At 31.8% G+C, this 16039-nt stretch overlaps 1 protein-coding gene across 2 annotated transcripts in view; it reads left to right on the top strand.

Annotated features, from left to right (window-relative positions):
• Pde6 (phosphodiesterase 6) overlaps positions 1-16039 on the top strand; it is a 557480-nt gene that overhangs the window by 526954 nt on the left and 14487 nt on the right. For both annotated transcript variants that reach the window (XM_081734379.1, XM_081734380.1), the window contains 2 exons: positions 9297-9447; positions 15215-15285. In XM_081734379.1, coding sequence (XP_081590505.1) covers positions 9297-9447; positions 15215-15285 — 222 coding nt within the window. The remainder of the gene's footprint in view (positions 1-9296; positions 9448-15214; positions 15286-16039) is intronic.

A 16039-nucleotide genomic window follows, 5' to 3' on the forward strand; every position in this document is an offset into this window, starting at 1 on the left:
ACACGTTGGGATGCGTCTGGCAAGAACTGGGCTATTGATTGGGAGTCTGGTGTGTTACTCAGGGCACTCATATCCATCACTTGTAATGTCCATAAAAACTCACAACCTTCCTTTCTTTCTCCAACCAATTTTACTTTTGTATGTCGTTTCAGTACAAAATAAATACACTTTAGTTTTGTACCATTCATTTTGAAATGAAAATGAAATGAAATCTTTGAGTTTTACGTCCCACGGTCATGCCGGTTAGACTAAACGAGACGGTGATGATGAGAAATGAACGAAACGGTGGAATGAAGATAGTAGAAGGGAACGAGAGAACCCCGAGAAAACCCACGAGCACGGTGTTTGTCCACCACAAAGTCCACACGGCGCGAGCTGGGATCGAACCAGGGACCCCAAGCACCGGAGTTGAACGCTCTATCACTGAGCCACCGCGCCCCACCATTTATTTTGAATACCCCTGTATAAGGAAGAGGCTCAGTTAGAATTTTTATATAAGAGTCTGAAGTCCACACACTCCAACATTAAAGTTACAAAGGAAACTGAGATTAATAATAGTATAAAGTTTCTGAATTTGACCATATTCAGAAATGGAAACACATTTCCTACCAAAGTTTACCGGAAGGACACAATAGGACTAATACATATATGCAAATTTGGCACATTCAAATAAAACAGAAGTTAACTTTTGGAAGAATTTCTTTCATAAAACCTTGATTCCGATGATAACAACTGAAATCATTTTTTTATTACATATTAGGAAGGATTAAGAAATAGTTACAGAAGTGACGCTTAGCAAAAATAGTTACATGAAGTCGTAATATCGCACCAAATGAATACTATCATATTAAATTATGATTCCAAGAAATGGATAGGCATATCTTTCATTCATTTATTTTCAAACGAATTACGGGAAGTTTCCAGGAAGCGTAATTTTAATATAAAATTAGTACCACCCAAAGAACATCAAGAAAATTTAACATGTTATAAAAGTTTCTTCACCAATTAACTTGAGTCTGAAGGTATCTATGAAATTTCATGCAAATGCTAAGACACTTATGTAGGTATGACAAAGATTAACACACTCACAAGAATTAAAGAACATATTTGGGAAACCTACAAAACGATGTGCCAACATGCAGCGTTTCGAAACATCTGTAAAACTCAAAGCATAACATCGATAAAATAAAATACATCAAGAAATCTTCATTGCTCATAGAAAGACAGACATACGCGTTTTTTTTTTTTTTTTTCATCCGAACGAGGATACCAAAATTAAACTTGAATATAGATAATCTAGACAGAAGTTGGAATAACATTGTTGACACCTTCACCGTCGTCATCAACCATTGGAGAAGAGAAAGAAAAATTTAAGATGTGTTTTCTCTGGAGCAACGAGATGACTTTCTTATCCCTATCTCACAACGATTTCTGACCTTGTCTTAAAAATACTGACAGTTGTCAACAATCGGCGCTCAATAATATTTTTTGAACGATCTATAAGAATTTAGAAAAGCAATAGTGTGTACTTTTGAGTCTATTGAGGAACTTGTAGTTCTTTAACATTTTGTTTACAGAGGTGAATTAAACCTATTAGCATTTGAAACTGTTCAATAGATGTAGTACTACCACAAATAATAATAATAATAATAATAATAATAATAATAATAATAATAATAATAATAATAATAATAATAATAATAATAATAATAATAATAATAATAATAATAATAATAATATAATGAAGTGTTTCCAATGGAATCAATAATTACGTACATAAAAACCTGAAAAAGTTATTACTATTAAACCTAGAGCACACTGGTGGAAACACATTTTAGAAAATTTAGTAAAAATTCCCACTCACAAGTAGGTAATGTGGGCAGTGATAATTCCATGGCGCTCGTTTGGCATCAAGAAATGTCATGCAGAGTTCTCATCATTATAAGACTTTTCTAGAAAAATATCTTAACAGACTTTAACATGTAAATCACTTGTTTAATATGTTGCAAACAACAAAAACAGCATAATGTTTTATGAATGTCTTCTGAAACTTTGTTGTTATTCAACCATAACCACGCTAAAGAATATATGGTTACCTAAAAGCATGTTATTTTTCCATAATTAACCTAACATCCGTTGAAGTATTTTATATTCTGACTTCGAAGATTACCATCAGATTCTAAACAAAATTATGTGGGACCACTGGGAAGGTATACTCTTTCAAATAGAAAAGAACTGTCAAAATTGGTGTATTTGTGTCGTAGTTATGCGTGGACATTTCTAGAATAGACATGTAAAATTGAATTGAGAACCCCCTTTTTATGAAAGTCGGTTAAAAATACATAAAGTCAACTCTAATAATACATGTTACCACCCTGAGCACTCATCGGGTGGATAGCTTTCTGCTGTTCCTTAAGCTTGTTCAGAATCGGGAAAGTATCGAATTTTCTGTTCATGGATCATATACGTAATAGACGGTTCATCTGAGTGTATGGTTTCCTAGGCTATAGAATATATAACCACCATCACGGTTTACCCAGTCCTGAATGTTTCCGAATTTTTAACAAGAAAATTCAACATATCATTTTTCTTTTACAATAAAGAAAACTATGGAATACATTTAAAAAGAGTGGAAGAATCAATCACAGTTCCAATTCACAAGAAAGACGACAAAATTGATTGTAATAATTATCGAGGCATTTCTCTTAACATTTTATTAGTAAGATTGACCCCATACGCAGGTGAAATTATTGGATTATCAGCGTGATTTTAGTCGAAATCGACCAGATATTTACCATTTGACAAATACTCGAAAAGAAATGGGAATATATGACCCAGTACATCAACTGTTTATTGATTTTAGAAAGGCTTACAACTCGGTTAGGAGGGAAACATTGTACGACATTCTTTCAGAATTTGGAATACCGAAAACGCTAGATTTATTAAGTGTTTAAATGAATCCTAGAGTAAAGTCCGAGTAGAAAAATGCGAGCTTCCACGTCGACGTCGAGATTGGCCTGAAACAAGGATATGTGTTATCGCCGTTATTATTCAGCTTTGTCCCGGAGTACGCTATAAAAAAAATCAAAGATAGGAACCAGGGCCTAGAGTTGAATGGATTCACCAGGTTATGGTGTATGCTGATGATGTAAATCTGATATGAGAACAATCGAAAGAAATGCAGAGGCCTTATTAAGTGTTTGCAGGAACATGAGTAAACGCAGAGAAATCTAAATACAAGGAAGTTCACAAGGATCGTAAAGAGGCAAATTATGAATGCGTTAAAATATCAATTAATATTTTCGACACAGTGGATACTTTCAAATATCTTGGATTAATATTACCAGACCAAAATCATACCCACAAAGAAATTAAATGTCGACTGAAATCAGGAAATTCTTGTTATTATTTAGTTCAAAACATTTTGTCGTTGCGAATTCTGTCGAGGAATTTAAAGCTTAAAATATATAAAATGAAAATCATGCCTGTTATGCTTTATGGTTGTGAAACACGGTCGCTTACGCTGAGGGAAGAACGCAGACTGAAATTATTTGAGAATAAAATTCTGAGACGAATATTTGGACCCAAAAGGAAAGGGAATGGGGAGTGGCGGAAACTTCATAAGGAGGAACTACATAATTTACACGGTTTACCAAACATCGTTAGAGTCATCAAGTCTAGGAGGCTCAGGTGGGCAGGTCACGTAGCCAGAATGGAAGAAAGTAGGAACGCTTTCAAAGTGTTAACTGGAAATCCAATCGGGAAAGTCCATTAGGTAAACCTAGGCCCAGATGGGAGGACAATATTAAGATGGATCTAGCAGAAATAGGAATACAGAGTAGAAACTGGATTGAATTGGATAAGGACAGAAGTCAATGGTATAACGACTCACTAAGAGTAGTCGTCAACCTGGTTCGATAAAGTAAGATGTATAAATCTTGAGTGGTAGTACTCATTGACAAGTAAAAAAAATATCTTTAATAATTATATACCATTATTCTCACCTTTTCTATTAGAATGATAACGTCGATGAACGTTGCTAAAATGGTTTATTAGCTGATATACTTTATAATATATTTTTCTTCAAACTGTCAAGCACACAAACTTGATGACTAGGTATCCATAAACATTTACATAGCAACAACTATCCCATAATATATTTTACATATCTTAAAAACATTCTTCTTTTGTTATTATTAAATTAACATTCTATCAAGTATAGTACACATGTATGAGCACTTTCTGCCCACGGTACAGGTAATTATTAATCTATCCAAAGTATTTTGTTATATAAAAATGTCGCCCGACAATTGGACTGAATATAAAAGTCATAAGCGAGCTTGGCTTTTATCTTCAAGAACCACTGGTCCGTTTACAATAGTGCTCTTACATTACATATGTTCTTTATATTTTGATCACACCTCGTATATATCTTCATTACATTTCACATATATATATAGATACATTCATAACAAATCTTTTCACTTCATTAATACTTATCTTTTATTATATTAATTATATTTATTTCATTATTATCAAAACATCGTCGCTTATTAATATAATTAACGAGGGTGAAACACAAATTACTATGATTAATAGTTTTGATCATTATTAAAACAGTGATGTTATAAATAATGTTTAATCTTTCAGGGCGCATTAAATAACAAATAAGTTAGATGTTGCATTTTAATGTATACATCGTGGCACTAAGATGTCATAATAAAGAAGAATCTTGTTCGGATAATATATAGGATAGCTCATAAAAACAGTCGTCGAATAATTAGTTTTATAGAATGGATCTTCTTCTTAACATAATCTTTGACAGTTAAGTTTTCAACACAAATCAATCTAATATAAATAACCTTTGCTTTTAATCATTTATGAATCGAATTATAATTCTTACATATATTAAAAACATTTGAGAATTATCATTGATTAATGAGAATTAAAGAAAATTAAATTGAATAAAAATAAAATAAATGTTCATGAAAATCTATAGCTGATATGAATTTAACCTAATTTCATTAACGGTAATCAGGTTATGTTCGTACTTGCATACGATTCTAATAAAGTACATTGTACTGCACAATCATGATTAGGTTCTACATTATGTTGTACATGTATTTCATCGTGATTCTGATTTTGATATGAAGTGCCATCTCTTGACCTCCAATCACGTCTATCCATGTAACTTGTTCTATTCCTGTAATTTCGCTCTATACTTCGATTGTTTTTATATCCACTTCTGTTGGGTGATCTGACATCATGATTACCACGATTAGTTAGGTTAGGCGGATTCCCTACATAACTTTGCCTATTTTTCTCATTTTGATTGCTAGAATATACTCGGCTTAGGTTATGTTCCGTATTATTCACACTTCGGATATTTAAATTCCGAACAGGCACTAAATGATCTGAATTATTCTTATTTTTACCCATTCCTGCTTGTTGATTCATGGCATGGTATTGAGTTTCATAGCATTGGACAAGCATTAATAAATGGTTGAAACTCATACACTGTGTGGAAAATAAGATCTGTTGTAACTTAAATGGAAGCAAATTTCGAATCGATGCTATTATTCTCGATTCCGATTGCAATGGATTAACGACCTTTAATTCATTGTATGTATTTACAACAAACTCTACAACAGATTTATGCAATCGAGGATTGAAGTGTTGATTTCTAATGGTGGCATCTCTATTCGCAAGCAAAAAGTCATTTTCATAATTTGCGATCAGTGCCGCTTTGAATTCTTCATAAGTACTGATGTGATCACGTACTGCTTTAAACCATAATGAACAAGGTGGGAGTAATACATGAGGGATTAATTTCATATATTGTGATCTATCTATACACAATATATTGCACTCGTCCTGGAATTTTTCTAAGAAAGAAGTAGCATTCTCGTTACACTTACCACTGAATTTGCTCATAGCTCGAATTTCACTCATCTTAACACTTAATTTTACCTTCCTTTTATCATTCCATGTACCCATTGGGTGACAGTTCCTATTCATGACATGATGTGTCGTTACACCATCTATGTTTCGCCCTTCTGTACTTTTCGGATGTATTTCTTCCAATATAATATCCTCATCAGACACCGGCGAAGGTGAGTTCATCTCTGGTGAGTGGGGAAACTCCATGCGATCACTACACATGTTATTACGGTATGTGTTGTCCTTAACCTGTAGCATTCTAATTTCTTCCTGTAACGTAGCTATCGACTGCGTATTTGCTCGTATGTTGTTAGCATTATTGATGACCTGGATCTTTTGTTGTTGAACAGAAGATTCGGTTACTTCTAAATCCTTTTTTATATCACTGATTTCTTGTCTCAGGTGATTGTGATTACCCTGGCATTCCTCCGATATTCCTTTTAACTTTTCCTCGAACTGCAAGGTGATATCGCTCATCGTCTGGATAATTAATTGTTTCGTTTCATCCGACTTCTGTTCCATCTTCTGTTCTATCGTCTGCTTCAATTCTTCGTATTGCTTGTTAGATTCATCAGACTTCTGTTCTATTCGTCTACTTAATTCTTCGTATTGCTTGTTGGATTTTTCGGAGTTCTGTTCTATCGCCTGCTTTAACTCGGTAGACGTCTGCTTCAATTCTTCATATTGCTTGTTGGATTCTTCAGAGTGATGCTTCATCGTCTGCTTTAACTCGGTAGACATCTGCATCAATTGCCGCTGTAAGACTAGCAAGATTCGGTCTTCCGATGTCAATCCTGATGTTACACTAGGTTCACCGTTGTCACTATTAGTGGATTCATTCTCCATTATTTCAGTGTCCATTTTCCTTACAATTATTCTACCACTTCTCAGTATGGTCAAATTTGTATTCATTAACTTAATTGTAAAAGTAAATTCACCCTTACTTTACTTCGGGGTAAGAATTTATGAAAAATCCCGGGTGAGGTAAACCAAAATTTTTATAACGACTCACTAAGAGTAGTCGTCAACCTGGTTCGATAAAGTAAGATGTATAAATCTTGAGTGGTAGTACTCATTGACAAGTAAAAAAAATATCTTTAATAATTATATACCATTATTCTCACCTTTTCTATTAGAATGATAACGTCGATGAACGTTGCTAAAATGGTTTATTAGCTGATATACTTTATAATATATTTTTCTTCAAACTGTCAAGCACACAAACTTGATGACTAGGTATCCATAAACATTTACATAGCAACAACTATCCCATAATATATTTTACATATCTTAAAAACATTCTTCTTTTGTTATTATTAAATTAACATTCTATCAAGTATAGTACACATGTATGAGCACTTTCTGCCCACGGTACAGGTAATTATTAATCTATCCAAAGTATTTTGTTATAATGGAAAGCTTTTATGGCCATAGAGAAGAGAGAGAGAGAGAGAGAGAGAGAGAGAGAGAGAGAGAGAGAGAGAGAATACATGTAAGTTAAGCACAACTGCACAACAAACATGAGCGAGTGGTTAGCTTTCGCGCTTCTATCGTGAAATCCGGGATTCAACCCCGCATTCAACCATTTTGACAAAAGTTTTTCTTAATTCCATCTGTGAATGTAGAGATAGTGCGTGTACTGTGAGTCCTGGCCGACTTCCGTTCTAATCGTTTTTAAATCTTTGTTATTACTAATTACCAGCAGTGATGGATTTGCGAAGAGGGTTAGGGTGGAGATGTCTTTCGGATTGAAGCCTCTACCCCGCAATTACGGAATTTCTAAAACAAACTAAATATTAGTTTTGCCTTTACTCATAAACTTCAAGCTGTCCTCAAATAAAAAATCACTAATTTTTAGAAAAACTAAGCATTAATAAGAAAAGCCCCTCCCGAAATACTTTTCTAAATCCGCCCCTGATTATCAGTATAAAATGGTCTTCACGGTTGTATCTGGAAGATTATAGCTGAATATACAAACGTAACGAAATATTTGTTATGTCTGTACTCATAAACTTAAGCTCCTCTTAAATAAAAGTTAGGAATTTTTAGAAAACCCAAACATTATTCAGAAAAAAACCTCCCAAATATTTTTCTAAATCCAATACTAATTATTTCTATCAAATGGTATTCAAGGTTGTGTCCGGAAGATTTTTGTTAAATCGTTGCACAGCTACAGTATAACGGAAATGTAGAAGTACGCTCTGACAGATATATTGAAAAACGTACGCTCTGATGGATATATTGAAAAGCATTAGTTAATTTATGTGATTGAAGCTAGAGTACTAAGCTCTAAGAAGTGAAAAACGGATGACTGAAAAAGAATGATCTAGAGAAGAAAAAAAATGTCGGTAATTCAGAAGTTAAAATAAAGTTAAATAGCTTCTAAAATTACCCTCAAATACTATGTACTTTATGTTTACTTTAAATTCATAAACCATGTGCTCCATGCATCATGATGGTGAATTCCAGAGCGAAATATGGAATTTAGGTCATGAAATCTTATTTAACTTTAGAGTATACTATAAGAAAGTTATTTAAACAGAAAAATCATGAAAATGAAAAAAGCCAAAATTTCCAAAATTCTCATTTTTTAAAAAATAAAAGCCGACTTTTTATGTGCAAAAAACCATCGATTCAAAAAATCCGGCTTTTTTTTTGCATCTCTATCCCCTATTCAAATATCCATGTTTTAGAATCCTGCGGTACTTTCGCAACAACTTTATAGAGGTAGTTCGTGAGTACTTCAACTTATATGCCCGTAGCCAAATTCCCTCTATAAAAATTGTTGCGTGAGTACCATAGGATTATGAAACATGGATTTTTGGATAGGACACATGTTAATTCCTAAGGAAGTCTTGATCCGAGTACGATAGGTCTCATAGTTTCGGAGCTATAGATCTTTAAATTTCGTTTTTTCATGTTTTTGGCAGCCTATAACTCCGAAAGGAAGTTTTTGTGCACCCAGGTTGGTCTATACTTTTTGTCTTATCTTGGTGTCAGGAATCATCTCCCAAACGTTGTCGGTGTTGGTTTGAAACACCCTTTATATAATTTGGGAAATATACTACTATCTACAAGCCCTTATAAAATGTTTAAGAAATAAAATTATAAGGACATATGAATTGTGGCTTACAGCTTGTAAAATAGTAGTTTTGTACCATAGTTTTGAGAATATTACATCAAAATTCTGTGAAAATCAGAAAATCCTTTCAATTCAAGCCTTTGGTTTCCATACTTTTTTACTTTTCAGAATGTGGTGTTTAATCAGATCATGTATTACAGTTTAATCATTTCATGTTTTACTCATATCACGTATCTGCAAATTGTTCATTTTTTCTCTATATATACGTATATAGGCTCTATCAGAGACCTTCCCGTGGATTCAGCCATTGTACGACGGCTGTGTAGAAAATCAGAAGCATTGGCAAGACTTAGCGGAAAAGGTGGAGATGGGCCTTACTTGGATTGATCACGACACAATAGAAAAACCTGTAGAAGAATTTACAAGTAAGCAAATTAACAGTATTTGTAATAATTTATTGAGGAAATACTAACAAAATAACACTTAAATTGAAAATAAAACTAATATTGATGATTAATTTTATACATCTTAATGTATGTTATTCACAATGATTTCGTTATGCTTCAACATTAATAAACAGTAAAGGTATATACATAAAACACAAAACATAAATTCTAAGATACAAGAAAATTTTACATTAAGGGACTCTTACTTGAAGAGGTAATGTTAAATCCATATTCATCAACACTGTACCTAGGTAAATAGCTGATTCTGCATCAGTTTCTTGGCTCGATGTTTAAGAATGTTAGTATTAAATTAATTATAGTGGTATGATAGTTTGTTGCACTGTTTTATTCTCTTGAATAGAGTTGAGTGTTGGCCGAAATCATGGTAAATGTAAATGTGCAGAAATTCTGATATTGTACAAGTGAAAATCTGCATTACTTTCAAAATTATTGTGCGAATGTATATATATGAAATAGATTCCAAACATAAACACATAGAAGGGGTAATATGTCCTTGCTTTGAAATAAAGATCTACTAATCGTAGTAGGAGATACAAAAAAATATCCTTAACACTATTTTTCTGGAGAATCAAAATATTTCTCGCTAGAACAATTTCTCCAAAATCGATTGGATGTTAAAAAGTTCCACTGAACTTAAAATATTGCTCGATTCCATTAAGCCCTAACTTGACTCACATTGTTATTAATTGATCAAGTTATAAATAATTATTAATTATTTTTCTAAATTAATTTAAAGTTCCTACAAAGTCAAATGAGTCGTATGGTCTAGAAATCTATTCGAAAATTAGAATACCACTATTCTAAATAATATATATATATATATATATATATATATATTGATGAGAAGAGTGTGTTCGTTTGATAAGTGAAGATATTTGGTTTCCAATCAAAATGATCATCCTAATGTGTTAGATAATTTATATTTCTTAAAGTGCAGTCTTAGCAATACTTTATTCAATAATGATAAATAAACAATCTAAGTTGTTAGTTACATGATTACAAAGTTATGACCTTCGCACAAGAAAAATTTCTAATTGTAGACTATTTAAAAGATTCACCATTGCATATTGACTGCCTAAATTATTAAGAAATTAAGGATGAATATTATCGAACTTATTAACACTACATAGGAATACTTTGTTGACATACTATGATTTAAAAACCATTTGCTATTTAAAAAAAATATATGACAAAATACATCAAATATTATAAAAGGTTAAACAGCATTATACAAGGTTAAAATAATCAAACCGTTATAAGCGTTCCTATTTTCACAGGGAAAACAAGATTGACGCCAAGTAAACTGGTTGTATTAAGTGATATTGTCAGTAAAATATTCTAGCACACTTTTTCACACAATTTAATCCATTTTTACGGGATTTACAACTCCTACCAACTCACTAAACAGATATCAGATCTTCATATTATTTCATCTTTTCTATCTGACGATTTTCATAACCTATTACAATAATTATAGTTATCTCATTTAATACTATTTGAATATGATATTTGGTATATTCCCACTCTTATTCGTAAACGTTTACTCAATAAATTTCATCATCATATATCACTTCCTTGTCAATCGTCTCACTCAGATCGCCATTAATGATCAGTCATCATATTTCTCATGACAAGTATCCCATAGAGATTGGAATTATGACCACCACTTTATTTTCTCTTAGTTGCTGATTTTTCACAGCCTACTTTCAAGAATTTAATTGTTTTGTTACACTGATGACTGACGGTAACCCCATACAACATATCAACCACTTAGTTCAAGAAGCGATCGGTTGATTTACCAACTAGTGTTACAAGTTAAAACTTCAATGCATTACGAAAACTTAATTATGAGTTAATAATTTTTATATTTCCACTTCATCGTTCCAAAGTACGCCATATTCATCGTTCCTATCATGAAATAGTTTACACTTCCCCAATATATCCCAACACTGAATATGGAAATATCACCGAAACACCAGAGGTGTCCATCCTTCTATGCTTCACAACATAGTCCTTGAATTCTGCTGATGACATGTTCTTCCTCCGAAGACGAGATACCACTTTTAAACATGCTCAATCGTTTTAATATTCAATACACGCTTCTCTGGTACAGCCTTGATTAAAACATAGATTTCTTGGGTAAATGGGTAAACTATACAGTTTTATGCAAGTTTTTAAGTTCTAATTGCTTTAATATTTCAATAATTGTTCCTAAACTTTCAATGGGATAACTTGCTTCATGACACCTTGCGAGCACTCCTGTAAATACTGTCCAACAGAATGCTTACAATTGAATCAGTATCCTTGATTTTTTAATTGAAATAAGTTAGTGCTTAAAACCATACATTGTTCTCAATATTTCTTAGCATGTCGCAGCTTTTCTGCCTAAATTTTCGCACCAACTTCTTACTAATTTATTACGATAAATTCGCAATTCATGTGGTTTTCTGCATTCTACATTTCAACACATTCTTTCTATATCCATTCTCTGCTCTTAAGTACCATCTTGAAGCATATGGAGCATAATTCGTTACATCAACAGTTTACCGCTTCTTAAAATCATGCATTATCTCGCTCTCTTCCCGTCTCTTCTAGTACTTGTACTAGTACTTGTTCCTTATGTATTCTATTCACACGTTCTTGCTATATTTGGTACAAAGAGAGAGAATTTGTAAAAGATCGATGTAAAATAAGGTATTATACATTTTATACTGAATACATAAACCGTACAAAAATAACTTATTATATTAATGAATGGAGAAAAACAGATTTTTAGGGCACTAACGTCTCTATAGGTGCTAATTCAATGTTACAGAAAGAGCGAAAAAGTGCATTACTGGACCGAGACTCGAACCTGGAATCTTACCTTCCCTATGCGTTAACCAGTACGCTACTCAGCCTGCTCCCAGAATAGACATACACTCTCTCACTCTTGAAGTCGGTGTTCTTTCACTCAGACGCCATGGTTTATACCACAACTTCCTGTTGTGCTTGGAGAAGCCAATGTCCATATTCTGAACACCTCTGACTTTGTATTATCATTATGTTAACGAATGGAGGAAACAACCGATTTTTAACACACCAACTTCTCTATAGGTGCTAATTCAATGATACATATAGAGAAAAATGCATGACTGGACGGGAACTAAAACCCGAGATCTTCGGCGTACCGTGACGATGCGTTAACCACTACGCTACCTCCTACTCCACAAAATGAATGTATAGGAGTAGTATTGTTTACTAACGTAATTTCTATTTACTGTGTGTAGATTATCACGGATGGAATCCATTTAAACTCGGGCAGCAGCAAAATATAAACAATATCAATATACCAGATCGTTCAAAGAAATCAGAAATTATACCAGGAAAATGTCAATCCTCAGTTGTAAAAATAAAAAGAATAAAAACAAATATACATGGGAAAATGTTAATTCATGCACTTCATCACGTCAATTACTTCAATAAAATCACAATAAGAAAAGTAAATAAAAATTAAATTTTATGTCGAACAAGTGCTTGTTGTAATATATGTACATTATTATAAATAGCATTATTTTAATACCACACAGTCATTTTTCAAATACTGTTTCATTCTGATGAACATGCTCCTTGATCTTGTCATAGTAATGTAAAGTGCACTTTTACAAGTAGTCTGACTCAAATTAAGTAAATAGATCATTTATAGTTATTACTTATTTTAATAAATATAGTTATCAATGATATATGCATAACTAGAACAATAGCAAAACATAAAATCACTGATAGAAAATTAAGCTGACGTAATGCATCTCATGTAAAAAATAGGTGGTTATAATAAATGTCCATGAAATAAGATGAAGACAATGTAGCTTTCAGATTTATTTTATTGTAGTCTATTAATGTATTTCATGCATTAAGAATACGAGAAAAGGCTAACAAGTTTCAGCATTGCGGACAAAATTCATCATCCTTCATTCATTTAGTTTTTAGCAAATCTTTGTTACGAGTAAACGCTGCATTTACAACATACAGTGTAGCTAATCAACCATTTTATCACTTACTTTCTCGCCTCTCGAATAAATGTTATTAACAAGTTTGTTCAATATGTTTTTGTTCTAAATACCATTGAAGAAAAGTTTAGCTAAAATTTGACAGAGTTTTAATCTCAACTTTGATAACTCATGACTCGGTACTCAAAACCTGCATATAATAATAATTCATATGCATATAATTTCATCAAAGTCTACCTACCATAATGTTAGGTTTGGTCCAGATCGGATGCGTTTCTTCTTATTGTGTCTGCATTTTTGTTTTTGGGTCAAAAGATCCAATATATTTGAATCAAAAATTTTCTTGTACGCCTTATATCCGGAGAACTATGTATAGTGTAGCTAGACCCAAACTATCAGTTAATTCAGTGTAATGTGTTTTGTAGAAAATACAAAAACTCAATTTAGAGGCCCTTCAAAAATTTTGTGGTCCCTCATCCAAAAACTAATTATTTGCCAAGATCTCAATCTTTTGATGCATTTTTTTGGATCGTTCCTAAAATTCTTGTTTAGTAAGAGAAATCAAATGAAGAAAAAACAATAGCTGCAAAGGACTTTATTTTCTTAATAGAGTTTAATAAGAAAAGTTGAATTATTAAACCTTTCAACAATAATAATAATATATAAATTATTATTTTTTTTTTAACCAGTGAGGAAGCAGGAAGTGCAGCCGAGGCAACTAGTAAACGAAAGCATTCGAAATATTCCAAATTAAAAGAAGATCATTTTTTCATGGCTTTTGCTACTGAAACCATGGGTGTTTTTAGTAAAGAAACAAGTAAAGTTTTGACAAATTTGGGGTCAGCTTTAATTAATAAATCAGGTGACCCTAGAAGCAAATATTTCTTGCTCCAACGGGTAAGCCTTGCCATTCAAAGAGACAACGCAATAAGTGTTTTAAATTTATTCCCATTCACACACAAAATGGATGACAATTTTTATCTAAAATCAATCCTAGAATATTTTGATTAAAAAAAAAGAAATGTTCGATTTACAAGTTGAAAAACATACTAGACAACGATGAGTAAGGAAATTAACATATGTGTGACATTCTATAGTGATTTTGTCATAAAAATGAAAATTCACTTATCAATGATATCGAAATCGATTATCAGTTATTGTTAAAATTTTAAAATTAATGTTTTTAAAATTAATACAATCAAGAATATTATTGATAGTCTCTCGACTGCGGAAATCAAGAATATATATATATATATATATATATATATATATATATATATATATATAAAATAAAAAAAGTTAAGCTGTTGTACTCGGACATTTTGAAAATCTCTTAAATCGATGTAAGTGAAATGAAAATACAAACAGGTGGAATTAAAATTTAACTTTGCGCGCTCTTTTGGCTGCAAAGGTTTTTACAATGTAATAAAAAAAAATCACTCATTTAAAAAAAAAACAATAATAATTGTTGGATTATTATCACATTTTTTAAATTTATACTACAATTCAGTTATTTCTGTGGTAACAATTAGGTGATAACATCCACTTCTCATATTAGGTTCTAGTATCTAACATGAGCTACAAGGATTATCAGAATTTATATATAAAACATAATCCGTATTTCCAGTTTGATTAAGTGATTGAAGGCATTTCCATTTATGCAGGAAAATTAACTAAGTATAATGTACCCATTACATTAACTCAATAAATATATATATATATGTTGTTTATTTCAGCAAATTCAGAGCCGAAAGACATTGAGTTTACTGTCACAACTCTAAATTGTGTCCAACATCCAGAAAGGACAGTAAGTACTTTTTTAATCTTGTTTCCAGGGAATACATATTTTTTTCTGTTTTAATTCAAAATGGTTATTCAATTGAATAAGACTGTGATTTTTAACTTTGAAAATATGATTAGGAAATAATACAGTAATATTTAGAATTTCCGTATATTCTGATAAAAAAAAGTCACACTGAATAATAATCTGATAAGGATATAAATATTTTTATTTCCTTTTGGTAAGTCTTAATTAAATTTATTTAAAAAAAAAAATAGAACACCAATCGTTTTACAAAACTCATTATATTACCGAGCTTCAAATTGGTATTAGAAAAAAATCAGTAAAATAGTAGACCAGACAGAAGAATCAAGATGAATATTTCAATAAAATAGACAATAAGAAAAGGTTAAAAATGTATAAAAATAATAAAATGTTAAAGTATTGTATTATGACTTATAGCTAAAACAGTTTTATAAGTGCAATGAACTCCAAGAGCAATTATATATTGTTAATAAGAGTTTTTTGTAGTTTTGCGAAGTATTTAGCTGTTAAAACTCAAAAAGAAGCTACATACAGAGTATTTGGTCTAAATTTAACAGTTACTAGTGAAAGACGACATTAGGAAATATGTGACAAGTAAAGGTACATATGATTGTTGCGCAAATCCGATGTAAACATACGACATCTGATTGAGCATAAAATGAAATGAAGAATACCAAAATTTAAGCTGCTATGGCTCATAGGGAGTGGAGCTAGAGAAGAGAAGACTGAATATCGT

Source organism: Thermobia domestica, chromosome 12 (assembly GCF_964235325.1).
Source record: "Thermobia domestica chromosome 12, izTheDome1.hap1.1, whole genome shotgun sequence".
Taxonomy (NCBI): Eukaryota; Metazoa; Arthropoda; class Insecta; order Zygentoma; family Lepismatidae; genus Thermobia; species Thermobia domestica.